This window comes from Neltuma alba, unplaced genomic scaffold, assembly GCF_004799145.2.
Source record: "Neltuma alba isolate B1F8T4 unplaced genomic scaffold, ASM479914v2 tig00005851_pilon, whole genome shotgun sequence".
Lineage (NCBI taxonomy): Eukaryota > Viridiplantae > Streptophyta > Magnoliopsida > Fabales > Fabaceae > Neltuma > Neltuma alba.
This window is the reverse complement of record NW_021634253.1, coordinates 165-13,839: the sequence shown is the minus strand read 5'-3', so window position 1 is coordinate 13,839 and position 13,675 is coordinate 165. Positions and strand designations below refer to the sequence as shown.

Here is a 13,675-nt window from a genome sequence, read left to right as displayed (position 1 = left end):
CGAGGTGCATTGATTTTTGAGGGAAATTCATTAATTCCTAGGTCCAGAAAGCGAGTGAGAGGCTGATTCTCTCACGGCTCTGGAATTTTAAAGCTAAGCATGCTTCACAATCAATCGCTATGATTGAATATCAGTTCCAAGCAAGTGCGGCATTACCCTTTCGATCATCATATATGCCACTGCCATACCAAATTCTCCAATTGTGAGGCTTAAGTCACAAAGTCTCCTTTAATAATTTGATTTCATGTCATCGCATTTAATTTGTCCCCTCACTTTAATTTGCTGCATCTGTCTCTTTCCCTTCGCCATCACTTTGTCAAAATCAGAATCTGTGAATTCTAATATGTGAAAGCGTATAGTAATATAGAGATGGTAGGCGATGATCCTGGAAAACGTAACGACATAAATAATACGAAGTAGCATAGAAATTGCAAGGATGATCCAGAAGTTCTATTGCAACTCCCATCCTGAAGATCTTTGATTTGCCCAAAAAACACTTTACAATCCGAGTGACGACTACTATTTATTAGTAATATTGATATCAAAAAGACATGAAATACGAACTTATATGAAATGATAATCCTTCATCCATCTTCAGAGTTGAGCCACACAAGAGGAAATCACTGTGCACGAAATGCTTTTTTTTTTTATAATAAATCAGAATAAATATTTAAGAGAAAGTATCAACATAAGCCATTTGAGCAAGGAATACACACACACACACCCCTTCAATTTCTGATATCCACCAAAGGAAACTGCCAGAAGCAATACCATTCCTGAAAGCATCTTGAAACATCCAAAACTGACTGCTGAATTTCGGCGAATTTTGACCGAAGCAATTTCGGGTTGATGAATGGGCGAAGCTGAACAGGTCGCGAGCCCAATACAATTTGTTTGTAAATTTTTTGAACCGGGAAATAATTAATACAAGCCCGCTTTTATTGGTGACCACTGTACTGCATTTATATTCTTATGTAAGGATTTTAAAATTCCATTTAGAATAAATTTATTAAGAAGCTGATAGGTTGTCCATATACTCTTCTTATTCTATTTATAAGACAGAATAAAAATATTCTTTGGTCCTATTTATAGAGTAGTGAAAGAAATTTTTCATATGGATGTAATTTTACTCTTCATTTATGATTACATTGACTTTATTTACATGAGGTATAATTTATATTAATAAACAAGCATAAAGTTGGAAAGTTGTTTAACTTTAAATGACAATTAATAAAGTTTAAGGTTTTTTATGGTTTATATGAAATACATTAGAGGTAACTTATAAATAGGATTAAAAGAGTAAAGTACAAAACTTATGTACTTCTTAATATACTTTTCGTGCTGTTTCCCGATTATTATTTATGTAAACATAAACCCACACACAAATGGTCTGTGTGAAATGAATTGTGTAAACCTGTCTTAATAGCTGTCAGATCAAGACATGTAGGCGCTAAACCAAAATAAGCAGACGATCTTCTAGACAGATATAAAGCACGATTTCGTTGTTGGTTCGCCGACCAAAGAAATTGGAACGATTTTTTTTTGGGGGGGGGGGTGTTTGGAAAAGCAGTTAAGGAAAGCATTAGAAACACTTATAAGCTACAAAACAAAAATGGAAATCAGAATTAATGCCATTTAATCGGAAAAATAAAGAAATAGTAGCCGATTGGGTATTAACTGGGGAATGAAGGGTGGTTGTGGTTGACCAGTAGCTCCATATTCACGTGTGATCTCATATTCAACTCCCTCATCACCTCGTAAGAACGTGATCACATTTTCTAAAATTAAGGGTATTGTTTGGCTACAAAATTACTTCTTCTTCTTATTCTTTTTTTTTTTTTAATGTTTCATTGTACTATACTTGTAGATGAAGAGCTGAGGATTACTGTTGTGATGACACAAAGCCATAAATATATGCATCGGATCACGTTTCATTTTGCTGCCTTGCATGCTTTATAATGGTGGCCGACCCGTAGGGCTTAATTTCAACTTCGTATTCCGTACAGTTTCCCATCAAATCTCGGAGATCTGGTATTGACTTTTGTTGCATACTCCATAAATATATGATTTTTTTTTTTGGCCAAACACATAAATATATGATTCAAGTAATAAAAGATATATAGGTCCCATCTTCAAGATCTTGATTTAGTGCGACGATATAACTCCAGTAAAAGCTGCTTGTGGGTGTCCTTATATTCAGATTCAATTATACCACAAAGCATCCACATGTATGCTTTCATACAAGTCAGTTCCCTAACCCCCGACCTCTCAAATAAAGAACAAGCAAGAAACCACGCATCTTCATCTGCAAATGCCTACATCTACATCACCATAATTAATTATTTTGCAAGTCAAAACTGATGAGAATCTTAAGTTAATTATTGCAGCTGTATGTACTGCCTAGATTTTCTTACGAAAAAAAAGCTTATGAATAGCCCTTCAAGTATGTTTGTAGCTAGTGTATACCAATTACGTGCCAAATAATATAATTAAGCACTTTTTGATAGCTAAAATAACATATAGTCACACCGTAGAGAAAGTAATATTAAGTCAGTCAAAAATACCTAGATCTGCAGAAGTCCATACAAGAGTAGCTGGAAGCCGATAATGAGTTAAATGACTTGGAAAGAGAAAGGGGGGATCAGAGTTCAGACACAGCGAACCAGTAAGTAGGGAGATGGGAGCTAGAGCTGTATTGTGGATCCAAGAAAGCAGAGGAAAGCCACGTAGTGATAAAACCTCAATCTGGAACTTCTTTGCATGGAGAAGTCGGAGCCTGAGGTTTTATCAGCTACGTGGGATTCCGTTTTCTTTGGCTTTTAGTTTCTCAGTAGCCTCCATTCCATAAGGCTGTGATCTCCACATGGCATCCCTGGCTCTTATAAATAGAGAGCATCCTCCAAATGGGGCTATCGGGCACCCACTACCGCCAACACAATTAAATTAGCGGAGGTTGCCACCTACCCCCTTCTCTTGCCACTTGCCAGTTCTCCATGTGCTTCTCTCCGACTTTGACTCTCAACCCTCACTGGTGCCGTTTAGCCTTTTACACACACACATGGGAAAGAGAAAAAAAGAGCATTCAGCAGTGGACAATGTCATATGTTAACTCAAAAGTTTAAAACGCAAGTTTCAGTTCCTCCACTTTTATATAGATATGTTACTTATTAACAGCAACTTTATCTGTTGTATATTTCTCGCATCAGCTTAAGTCTACGCACCCTGCATCGTCCTAGCATAAATGGTTACTTTTTACTCTCTCACTTGCAAACTAAATTCACTCACAGACAGAAGGCATAATAATAGCAACGATATTCAAAATTTCAAAAATAGTACTATTTCTGATCCTAAATATAAGAGTTGGTTGGTTAGATATTCTAAATATAAGATTTCGATCCACTTTGTCTTCTAAATTTATAATGTGTTCTGAAAAATATTGTAAGTTATTTTCACCCAAATGTAATTCTAATATACATTACTAAACAGGATAATGTAGAGAAGTCAACACACATATTATAAATAATTAACTTAACTAATTTTTTTAATCCTTAAATTAGTTATCTAATTCTTATATTAAAGATTGGAGATAGTATATGTCAAATTTAACATTCCTACCTCATGTATCTGAACTCAGCACGGGTCAGAAACTTCGACAACAATACTGAAACGGTAAAATGTCACTTGATCTATAATATTCATGGTTACTTTTTTCTTTGTTTTTTGTTTTTTTAACCGTCCGTGCAACAGATGAGGACAGATACTACATTACTACTATTTGTGCCACAAACTAAGCAGGATCTGTTTATGATGGAGACAAAACTAGCAAGATCTGTTTAGCGAATAACGGTCATTATATTGTTAGAAAATGAAAATCAGTCAAAAGCAATGCCCAAAAAACCAGAATTATAATGGCAACTTTTTATAATGGTAGAGCTGATAAAGGATGGTGACGCTGTCAGTAGAGCCGGTAATATGGGCCAACCCGTCGATTATGGTTGCCCGTGGCGGGCCTGAAGCTTGGCGGGCTGGACTTTTTAAGACCGTTTTTTGACGGGCTGAAATTTTTCAACCCAGCCCGCGAGGGGGGTTGGCGGGTTAGGCCCGCCAACCCGCCAAATTATTTTTTTTAATACTTTTTTTTAATAAAACCTACTCAAAGTCTCAAATTCCTAAATACCTAAAATAAACATGCATAGAAAGTATCATAAATAAAACATGGAACCCATCCAAAGTTCCAAGTTTCAAGTTTCAAATATATCAAAATATTAAACATATGATTAAATGAACATGATATGTCCTTAATATTAACAAACATTTCAAATTAAAACATAAATCCAAATTAACACTACACAAAGTCACAAACACAATGTCACTACACAAATCACTATCAAGTGCTCAATCATCACTCACGAGCTAGGGCAAAGGCGTAAAGCAAAGACAGAGACAGAGAGCTTGGGGCTTGGGACTTGGGAGTTAGGACTGGCCGAGGGCGACTGGGAGACTGGGTCTGGGAGGAGTGCGACACGCAAGCAAAATGTGAAATTGGGACCGTGTTGGTGTGCCGTGTTAGACTATTAGACATGGATGCTCACTGTTGCACTATGGACTAGGCTAAGAGTGTAGAGACTGAGAGGCAAAGGAAAAAAGTTTGCAAAAAAAAAAAATGGTTAAATGGGTTGGCCCGCCAACCCTGCGGGTTAGCCCGCTGCGGGTCGGGCTTGGTGGTTATGGGCTCAAAACTTCCATTTTAAAACGGTCCTAATTTTTATCAACCCAACCCGCCACTTGTTGGCAGGTTGGTGGGTTGAGCCCGCGGGCTCAACCCATATTAACCGGCTAGCTGTCAGGGCGCCGGAGAAAGACAAGTTTAATTTCAAAAAAAAAAAATCATGTTTATAAGTTAAATTTGCATGCGTCAAATTTAATAATTTATGCTTATAAATGAACTTTCTTATTTATCAGTCGAGTTATGCTATTTAGCAGCAACTTGTAAAACATTGAATTTCTTGAGATGTCTCTGTATTTTTTATGTTTATTTGTTACATATAATTTTTCCAAAACAATATCATTAAACATTACGGCCCTAGCAAACAAAAAAGCAAAACCAGTGACAATAATAATTAAGTCCTCACATGGCACTTTAGCACTTCTTTCATTTTTTTCGTGTTTACAGAAGAAAAAAACGAACACTATACATAAAGTTGTTGCTACTTTTTTCAGAAAGAATCCTAGAAGCCCATTTTTTTAAAAAAGAAAAATTATTTAGATCCAGTAGTAAACTTGTCATATTATAAAAAAAAAATAAAGAATAGTAATTTATCTTTCTAACTTTAATACAAAAATAATAGTAGTATTATAATATTAGCTTTGAAGATATATATGCTTTTTCACGTAAAATTCAAAATGAAGTAATAGAGAAATGCTATCTATTAAATCTCAACGAAAAGAAACGTGAATAATGGACAATGAACTGAATTTACAAGTGCATTATTTTATAAACTTCTTGTTATAGTACCCCGAAAAAAGGAAAAAAAACCAATTTTAGTACTTATTACAGTGATACACCATGGCTGCATGCAATCTAAACCATTTAAAATCAGTTTTATGGTTTAGATTTAAAATTTTAACTAATAACTTTTAAATAAAAATATACAGTTAAGAGATTACATTTATTTGAATTATATACTTATTTAAAAAATATTTTTTTAGATCAAAATATTAGGAAAAAATTAATTTGCAAGTCCTTATAATTTACCTTCATTTTGAATCAAGCCCCTCAATTTTTTTTTAATTAAATCCTACATCTTTTTACTCTTAGATCCACTGGTTCTTACTATCAAACGCAGACTAACACCCTTTTGTTAAACTCTCTCCTCTCCTTTGCTCATTTCTTCCTATCGTCATCTTCCTGCCATTCTCCTGACTCGTAGATGACTCACCATTCCTTCCCACCTCTCCATAACACATCCCCTTTCCTCGACCACATGCTCATCAGTCTGGGCAGCGAAATGCTGCTGAAGCCCATATGGAGGCAGAGCGGTAGCAACGAGAGAAGGTAAACCACCGATTCTACGCGCTATGTACGGTGGTTCTGAACATATATAGGGTAATTTTCGACTGGTCCCTTTATTTATTTAGAGTCGAAAAGTGGTTTATTAATATTGCTTGTAAATTCCTTAATTAGATTAAATTAATTAATAAACATGCTTACATATATAGCGTAATGGACTTGACTCTTGGGCCTCCAACTTTAAGGAACTCGAATAGTTCGTCATTACTGATGCTGCCACAGAGCCGAATGGCCCAACAAGTGTGGCCTATTATGTGGTGCTAAACATTATGCTGCCACAAAGACGTATCAACCAGCCTTCCTGGTATATAGTAAGTTAGTAACCAAACGAGTTAGATGTGGTTTGGAATTACATTTATAAATATTTATAAACATGTTTTTATATAAATCAAGATAAAATTTTTTTTGCTTTATTTACCTCATATTATGTAAATCATTATTAAAAAATTATTTATAAACCATTCTAACTAAATAGTCTTTTAATATTAGTACGAATTAAAGTAGGCCATCGATGGATTCCCCTTTGACGAACATACATTCCATTTGTAACCTAATTCTTCGCTCTCCATATGTTGAGGCTAACAATGGCGATGAAAGGGAATTCATGTGTAAAGAGAACGATAAGCATGATGACTTCCCCCAGCAGATCACCTTGCTGTAGCTGGATAACTCCTCCCCACTTATCGCTTCTCTGCTGGATCCGTCGCTTCCACAAGATCCGACTATGTTCATGCATCGCCTTCCTCAGCCGTTTCAACACCAAGACCCACAAGCACGCCGCCGCTGCCTTCCGGTACGATCCCCTCAGCTACGCCCTCAATTTCGACGACGGCGTCCCCCGACAACATCATCATCAGTACTTGTACCTGCATTTCTCCTCCCGTTTTGCTTCCATTACGGCGTCTTCCGTGGATGGGTCCCCTGTTGCCAGATAATTAATTATACCGGCGAGATTACTAGAGCAAAGTTGCGCCGCCGCCTCGGCTTATGTTCACGGAGAGAGAGGGCGATAGTGTTTATCATCTTGCGTGCTCCACAACAGACGACGACGGAGATTTTTGGCAGGGCGGCCGGTTTGGTGGGGGGCGCGAATCAACGTCACCCATCCCTTTCCTGTCACTCGTTCCATCCTTTTGTTTTACTGTTTTACGAAAGTTTTTTTTTTTTTTTTAATTTTCCCCATGTTTTATTGTATAACTAAATTCTTTAATTTTTAAGGATATTCCGAAATACCAAAACAATAATTGCATGGAAATCTGATATAATTGCCTGTTCAAAAAATATTTCAATGAAGAATTTTCTTTTTTTAAAGAAAATCTTACTGAAAGATTTCATCTGGATGGAAAATATTCAGTTGAAAAAGGAATAGTCTTCTGTGAGTAAGTAATTTTATAAGCTTTATTGTTGTTGGGGAATTAAATTTTAAGAGATAACAATATAATAAATGGGCGGTGCCGCTGGAATAATCGAGTGCTGATATAGACGTCCAATGCTAGCATTATTACTCCAATTACAGCCCAATGAAGTTCAAAACGACATAATAATAGAAACCTTGAATGGCACTCACTTTTGGACCCAAAAAAAAAAAAGAACGGCACTCAATTAAATTCAGACGAACTAAATTAATTAACGAGCATGCTTGATTAAGCAATTAATTAGTACTGCTTTGTTCTTAATATAAAACCTATTTATCTAATTTGATTAGATTAAGATTTTAGTATGTTAATTAATTATAAGAAATATGACATGTTTTTCCTAAAATACTATACTCATTTTTTTAATATCTTCATTTTTATTATTACTTGATTATAGTTAAGAGAGTATTTATAAAAATAATTTTAAAAAATTAATAAATATAAAAATAATTTTATATTTAGAATTAAAATTAACTTAATAATTAACATTCTGTATTAAAGATCAATATTTTGTCTTTTTTGGCAAACGTTTAGGTGGCTATGGGATCAGCACCGCGAAGTCACAAGACGACACTGCACAAGAAGATTATTCTGGGATCGTCATCAACTAATCCGTAGATACTAACTGACAAACATAAATAGCCCAATTATTAATTAACAAGGCGTCGGTGGTGTCTGTTTCTAACTTATGTAATATGCTAATTTCTACGTTTAATATAAAAATTTGTTTGGTTTTTATTTTAGTTTTAATTATAAAATCTTAATCTAATTTATCTCTCATTTATTTTTTTTAAAATAGTGCTTGTAATAATAATAGATCTAATTAATATATTTGATTAGTAAAGCTATTTTAGAAAATAGGGTATCTATTTATTCAAATAATTAATTTAATTAGTTTTCTTAATCTATTCAAATTAGTCAACTAACACTTATATTAAGTATTATAAATATACATTATTTTATCACTAATTTATTATGCTATAAATTATAATGATGTATGTGTGTGTTGATGATAACAAGCAGAGTGCGAAAATTGATGAGAAAAAGAGGAATCCGGCGAGGCGTGATGTGCCCAAAGCCAAATGAAATGGGAAGGAACCGCATCAAACACGCACTCAAAGGATAACAACTTGTGATGATTTCAATTTTTTTTTTTCAACCAAAAAAAGCACATTTTTAATCTCCTGACTTTAACATTATTAGTCTCATTTAATATAAAAAAAAGGTCGACTCAACAAGTTGAAATGATGATTATATAAGTAAATAATGAAAAGCACACTCTAAATTAATTTTTTTAATGTAATTATTTTTATAAATGCTTAATTTTTAATATTTTATTACGTATCTAATTTTTTTAAATGCTTAAATTTTAAAACATAAAAATAATTATATTAAAAAAATAAAATTTATAGCATGTTTTGTCAATATTTAATTGTAGAATCACCATTGAAGGTTGTTGAGTTAGCATTTTTCATTAATGAAAGTCATGATGTTAAGATCAAGGGAATTAAAATATAGTAATACACTTTTCAAATTTAACAAACTAAATTGAAACTTAAAGCAAATTTATTTGATCAAATATATGTTTTAAATTTTTTTTTTTGCAGCGATGAATCATGAATAATATGGTTCAGTTCATTTTTCAGATCTTATGCAGTGCACACATTAATTGGATCCGTGATAACTATTTAATATTCTTTTTGGTTTTAAATGTAAGATTCATTAAATTTATTTTGTAGTATAAATTATAGTATAATGTGGGTATTATATTTCGAACTGGAGGAATAGTTAATAGGGTTTTTTTTTCATTTACGAAAATTAGTTTAATTTTAGTGGTATGGTTTTAGTTAACTGTTTGTTAATTTTATGATTGTATCATTCAATGTGGAAGCCGAGCACTAATGAAAGCACGACCCGCCGATGCTTTTTGCACTTTTGGTCAACCGGTCCACCAAACTTTTCCTTTATCCGATTCCGATCATTTTTATCATCAAACCCACAACCTTTTATTCCTTTGTTTTTTCTGTTTTTAAGTAGCACTAGGTAATTTCATTTTTTTTCAAAGAAAATACAGTGTGTGGAAAAATTAATCATACAAATAAAAGATGAAATAAAATTGAGTTATCAATGATTAGTATCAACTTATGCATTGATATTTGATAGAGAGGAGATTTTCATTTCATGAAAGAATGGGCCCTGAGATTTTATAAGGAACTTAATAATGTTAAATTAGGATTTTATTACACTCTTAAGTTCTCAAATTCAGTACTGAATACTCAAATTTTTCAAAAAATATTTTTTTAAAAAATACTAGTTCAACAAGATCCTTACCCCTTCTTTCTTAATTCCTTTATCTGGGCTAAGATGAGAATGCGTTGATATTAGAGAAGCGTGGACGGGAGTGGACCGGACTGCTCGTCCATTGACCTCTGACAGGAGATCGAGAAGGGGTGAGACACGCGCCGAGGGAGCGTGAGTTACAGTACATGGCTTTCAACTTTTGAATATGGAAACATTTTTTCAATTAGTGATATAAATACTGTAATATATTCAGTTTAACATTAATAAAATATTGGAGGATTTTGTTTTGTTTGAAGACATATACAGATTAGAATGGGCACCCCCCACCAACTCTGGTGCTCCCAACATTGGACTCTACTAACTGATATGTGAGGCCACTTAAAGTGCGCCACTGATGATGATGCCTGCTCCCCCATCCCTTTTTAATAAAATAAGATAATTATAATAATTGACCAAGAAAGAATCACACCAAAACGACACGACAAATGAGATCAGTTGCAGTACAGATAGAGATAGAGATACAGATGAAATGAAGTGTAGCTTCAAGACAATGTGGTTTCACATGCTCCTTCTCCTTCTCCCAGTGCCGTTGCCAGCATGCCATTCCACAATATTCCCCAAATCCCAAACTTCTTTACCCTCCAATATCCTCACATGCACACATACCACCCTGCCCTCACCAAAAAGGGAAAAAAACAGCATCCCTTATTTATCCTTTTATATATATACACACTCTGATCTCAACGGATTCTTCCCCCTTCTGTGGCTCCTGTTGAAGCCCCACTTTCAGTGCCATCCTTTTTTCTTTTCCTCCTTTTGCCATCATTTAATATTTTATTCTTAAACAGCATACTTAACCCATCTTAATAAATTACTGCCTCATAGATGTGTCAAAATTCTTTCTCTAAAAGAAAATTTCTAGCCCAATGCTGAAACCCTAAGGTTATAGACGGACAAAACCAACATTCTTGAGACAAGTGCGTGTTATTAGGCCTCTCATTTCCATTTTACCTCCCCCTTTATCCTTTTTTGCCGTTTCCATCAAAGTTCAAGAGGATGAATTCTGGCGTGTGGCATCGGTTATGCTTCTGGTGATTAACACCTTCCTCAACAACAAACAATGATCGTTAATTGATTTGTCAGTTAGTCATATCCATAGGACCCTGAAGACACTTGCATAAATCTAGAACTCTTCAATGTCACCACCGTATCCTTTTCTCCTTGAACTACCACTTTTGAGACCTATCATTGACGATTCTAATGTGTCTCAATGCTTAGGTTTCACTGTGGGCATGCACGTGGGAGCTTTAAAAACGACCCCACGGTGCTGCCCCTAGAGCTTAGATTTTCAGGGAAATTAAAATCTCCCCGCAAGATACAATATGTGCCACAGTTTTCATGGATCCCAGCCCTGGCTACTTCCTAGGCGTCCAGCCTAGGACATGACCAAGCATGAAGGGTTGTATTCTCAGTCCCCCACAAAGGATTATTGTTCAACAAAGTGAGCTACCACCCCAAAAATTAAGGCCCTCTGACAAAGGCATTTGACTCCTGCCATACACAACCTTGACACTGTCAGTGAGGGCAACTCTGTTTTCCAGATAGGCTCCACAATCAGATTCAATCAACAACCGTGAATAGCAGATCAAGGTGGAAATGGAATACAAATTCACTATCAGTATAACGTTTGCTATTATAGGAAAAGTCAGCCACTTAGGTTAGCAACATAGAAGATAAATTCACATTCTTAATCAAGAGTCCGAAGATCAGCTTTGAAGCAAGATAAGGTACTCCTTTTTTTAATATCTATTTAATATAGAATTCCATTACATCAAATATTATACCATAATCATCACATTCGGGAATTCTATTACAAGGTTTCCTATGCGGATAATATCCAATTCATTTGATGAGGGGAAAATGAATGAGGGCACCTTTTAGGTGCCTTCCGTTGTTCTCATCCATGGTAAATCTGTGTTGAGAGGAGATGGCATGCCCATTTGATCACTCGAAGAGCTTGAGAATTTTCCCTTGTTGGACCACAGCCAGATTTTTGAAACAGAATAGCTCTCCCCCTTACCCACGCTCGTAATCTTTTTAGCTTCTTTATCACCCTCCATTGAAAGCTTATCAGTCTCTTCTGTTCCATGCGAGAGCTTTCTGTCATCGTTCAGGGTAATTCGCAGGTCTGAGTGGCCAAGCACATACTGGTAAGACCCCATTGAGAAACATCTTCTTGCATCCAAATTACTGCTACTAGTCTCCCCTCCTGCATTATCCCCTGCATCCATATCAAGCCTTCTGAATTTACCAAGTCTTACAGGGAGAACAGCTTTCTCTACAATTTCTTCAACTTCCACAGTTTTCTGTCTGGCAGTTACCCCACTTGCTCCATTGCAAGGGCACCCATCTTCTTCCCTCGGATCATCAAAATAAAACATCGGGTTTTCGACAGAGAATCCTGGGCTGAAGAGGGTTCCTCTACAGAGAGGACATGTCGAGTTGGATAGGAGCCAGGTGTCTATGCAATCAATGTGAAATGCATGGCTGCAGGTAGGAAGCAGCCTGAGCTTATCATTTTCAGAGAATTCAGAGAGACAAACAGCACAGTCAAATGGTTCTTTCAGACCCACAATTTCTCTATACTGGAAAACAGGAAGCGCGTCGATGTAAGCTTGATCCAGCCCTGAGTCATGGAGATGGAAAAGTTGCTGGAGTTGCCTCTGCAAGGTATCGGAGTTAGAAATGTCTTGGTGTCCATTAGACTGAGCAGATGGACCGGCTGATGGGTGCTTCGCGAGAAATCTGACAAGCAGATGAAGCAGACCAGATACGAAAAACAGCAGGGCTAGAATCACAATAATGAAAAGAACAGCCGGACTATTTCTACTACTGCCACCAGACGGAGGTGAAGACGACGACATTGATTCGTTGCGGAGAGAACCTGGGAATGGGGATGGATATGAAGGCAAAACCGGTGGCGGGTAGTTCGAATAACCATCCTTTTTCTGGATTTGATGCGGAATCCAAGCCATCTTTAAATGGGTGTGGTTGAAAAACCAATCATAAATGTTTCTCGGCATCCTTCAGATCACAAGGCAGACCTATAAAACATGTTAATCGCTCGTCATCGAACACAATCCTACTTACATTGTGAAACTGCCAGAGCCAAAAGAGAACATTCCCCGTCTACCACGCCAAAACTCACACACAGCTTCAACGCTCAGATTTCAAAGAAATTATATACACCAGAAAGGGAATGGAAGATGATTGTGAAAACGAAGCAACGAGTAAGCTATTGTATTTTCCCCCCAGAAATCATCATTTCAAATGAAAAGGCAATCAGTGACGGACGGGGCAGTTAAAAGAGAGAGAAAGGCTTATCAGAATCACAATCAACCTAGCTCATATTTGGGCAGTCCACCAAGCGTGCGCTTGCCTTACTCCCTGAAATTTTGAGCCGGGAATGCTAACCTTTCTGCAGGCTAGCAGTTTCCACCCCACGAATGAAAACCCTAAGCCGGAAGCATGATGGGATGCTTAAACAGGCGAAAGGAGGGAAGAGGGAAGTGAAAACGCGAAAGGGGTTCTCTGGAGAGTGTCCCTGTCCCCAAGGATGTACTCAGGTCCCTGTCATGTTTCTGGTAAAGAGCCAAGGAAACCAAGGAGCCAATGCGACACTGGGCTACAAACTGCGAGGTTAGCGATGACAAAATATAACGCTGTCAATTCACTATCCCACTCGCGAAACCAGAGCGTGATCTTCACTTTCGTCCGTGTTACGATTTCATTTCATTGGCGCTTTTTCTCAGCCTTACTCTCATTCACCCTCCGCTTCCGCCCGCCAATGCGATTGAGTAACAAGGTCAAAGGTCTACCGCCCAGTTTT

General features: G+C 36.4%; 1 protein-coding gene across 1 annotated transcript; it reads right to left on the bottom strand.

Annotated features, from left to right (window-relative positions):
- Nucleotides 1-11,557: 11,557 nt before the first annotated feature.
- On the bottom strand, nt 11,558-13,435 carry LOC114748873 (RING-H2 finger protein ATL46-like). The gene is made up of 2 exons (XM_028937346.1): nt 13,187-13,435; nt 11,558-12,890 (listed from the first exon to the last, which is right to left on the bottom strand). Exon 2 carries the CDS (start codon nt 12,867-12,869, stop codon nt 11,724-11,726), a length of 1,146 nt encoding a protein of 381 aa, XP_028793179.1. The 5' UTR covers nt 12,870-12,890; nt 13,187-13,435; the 3' UTR covers nt 11,558-11,723.
- Nucleotides 13,436-13,675: the final 240 nt, after the last annotated feature.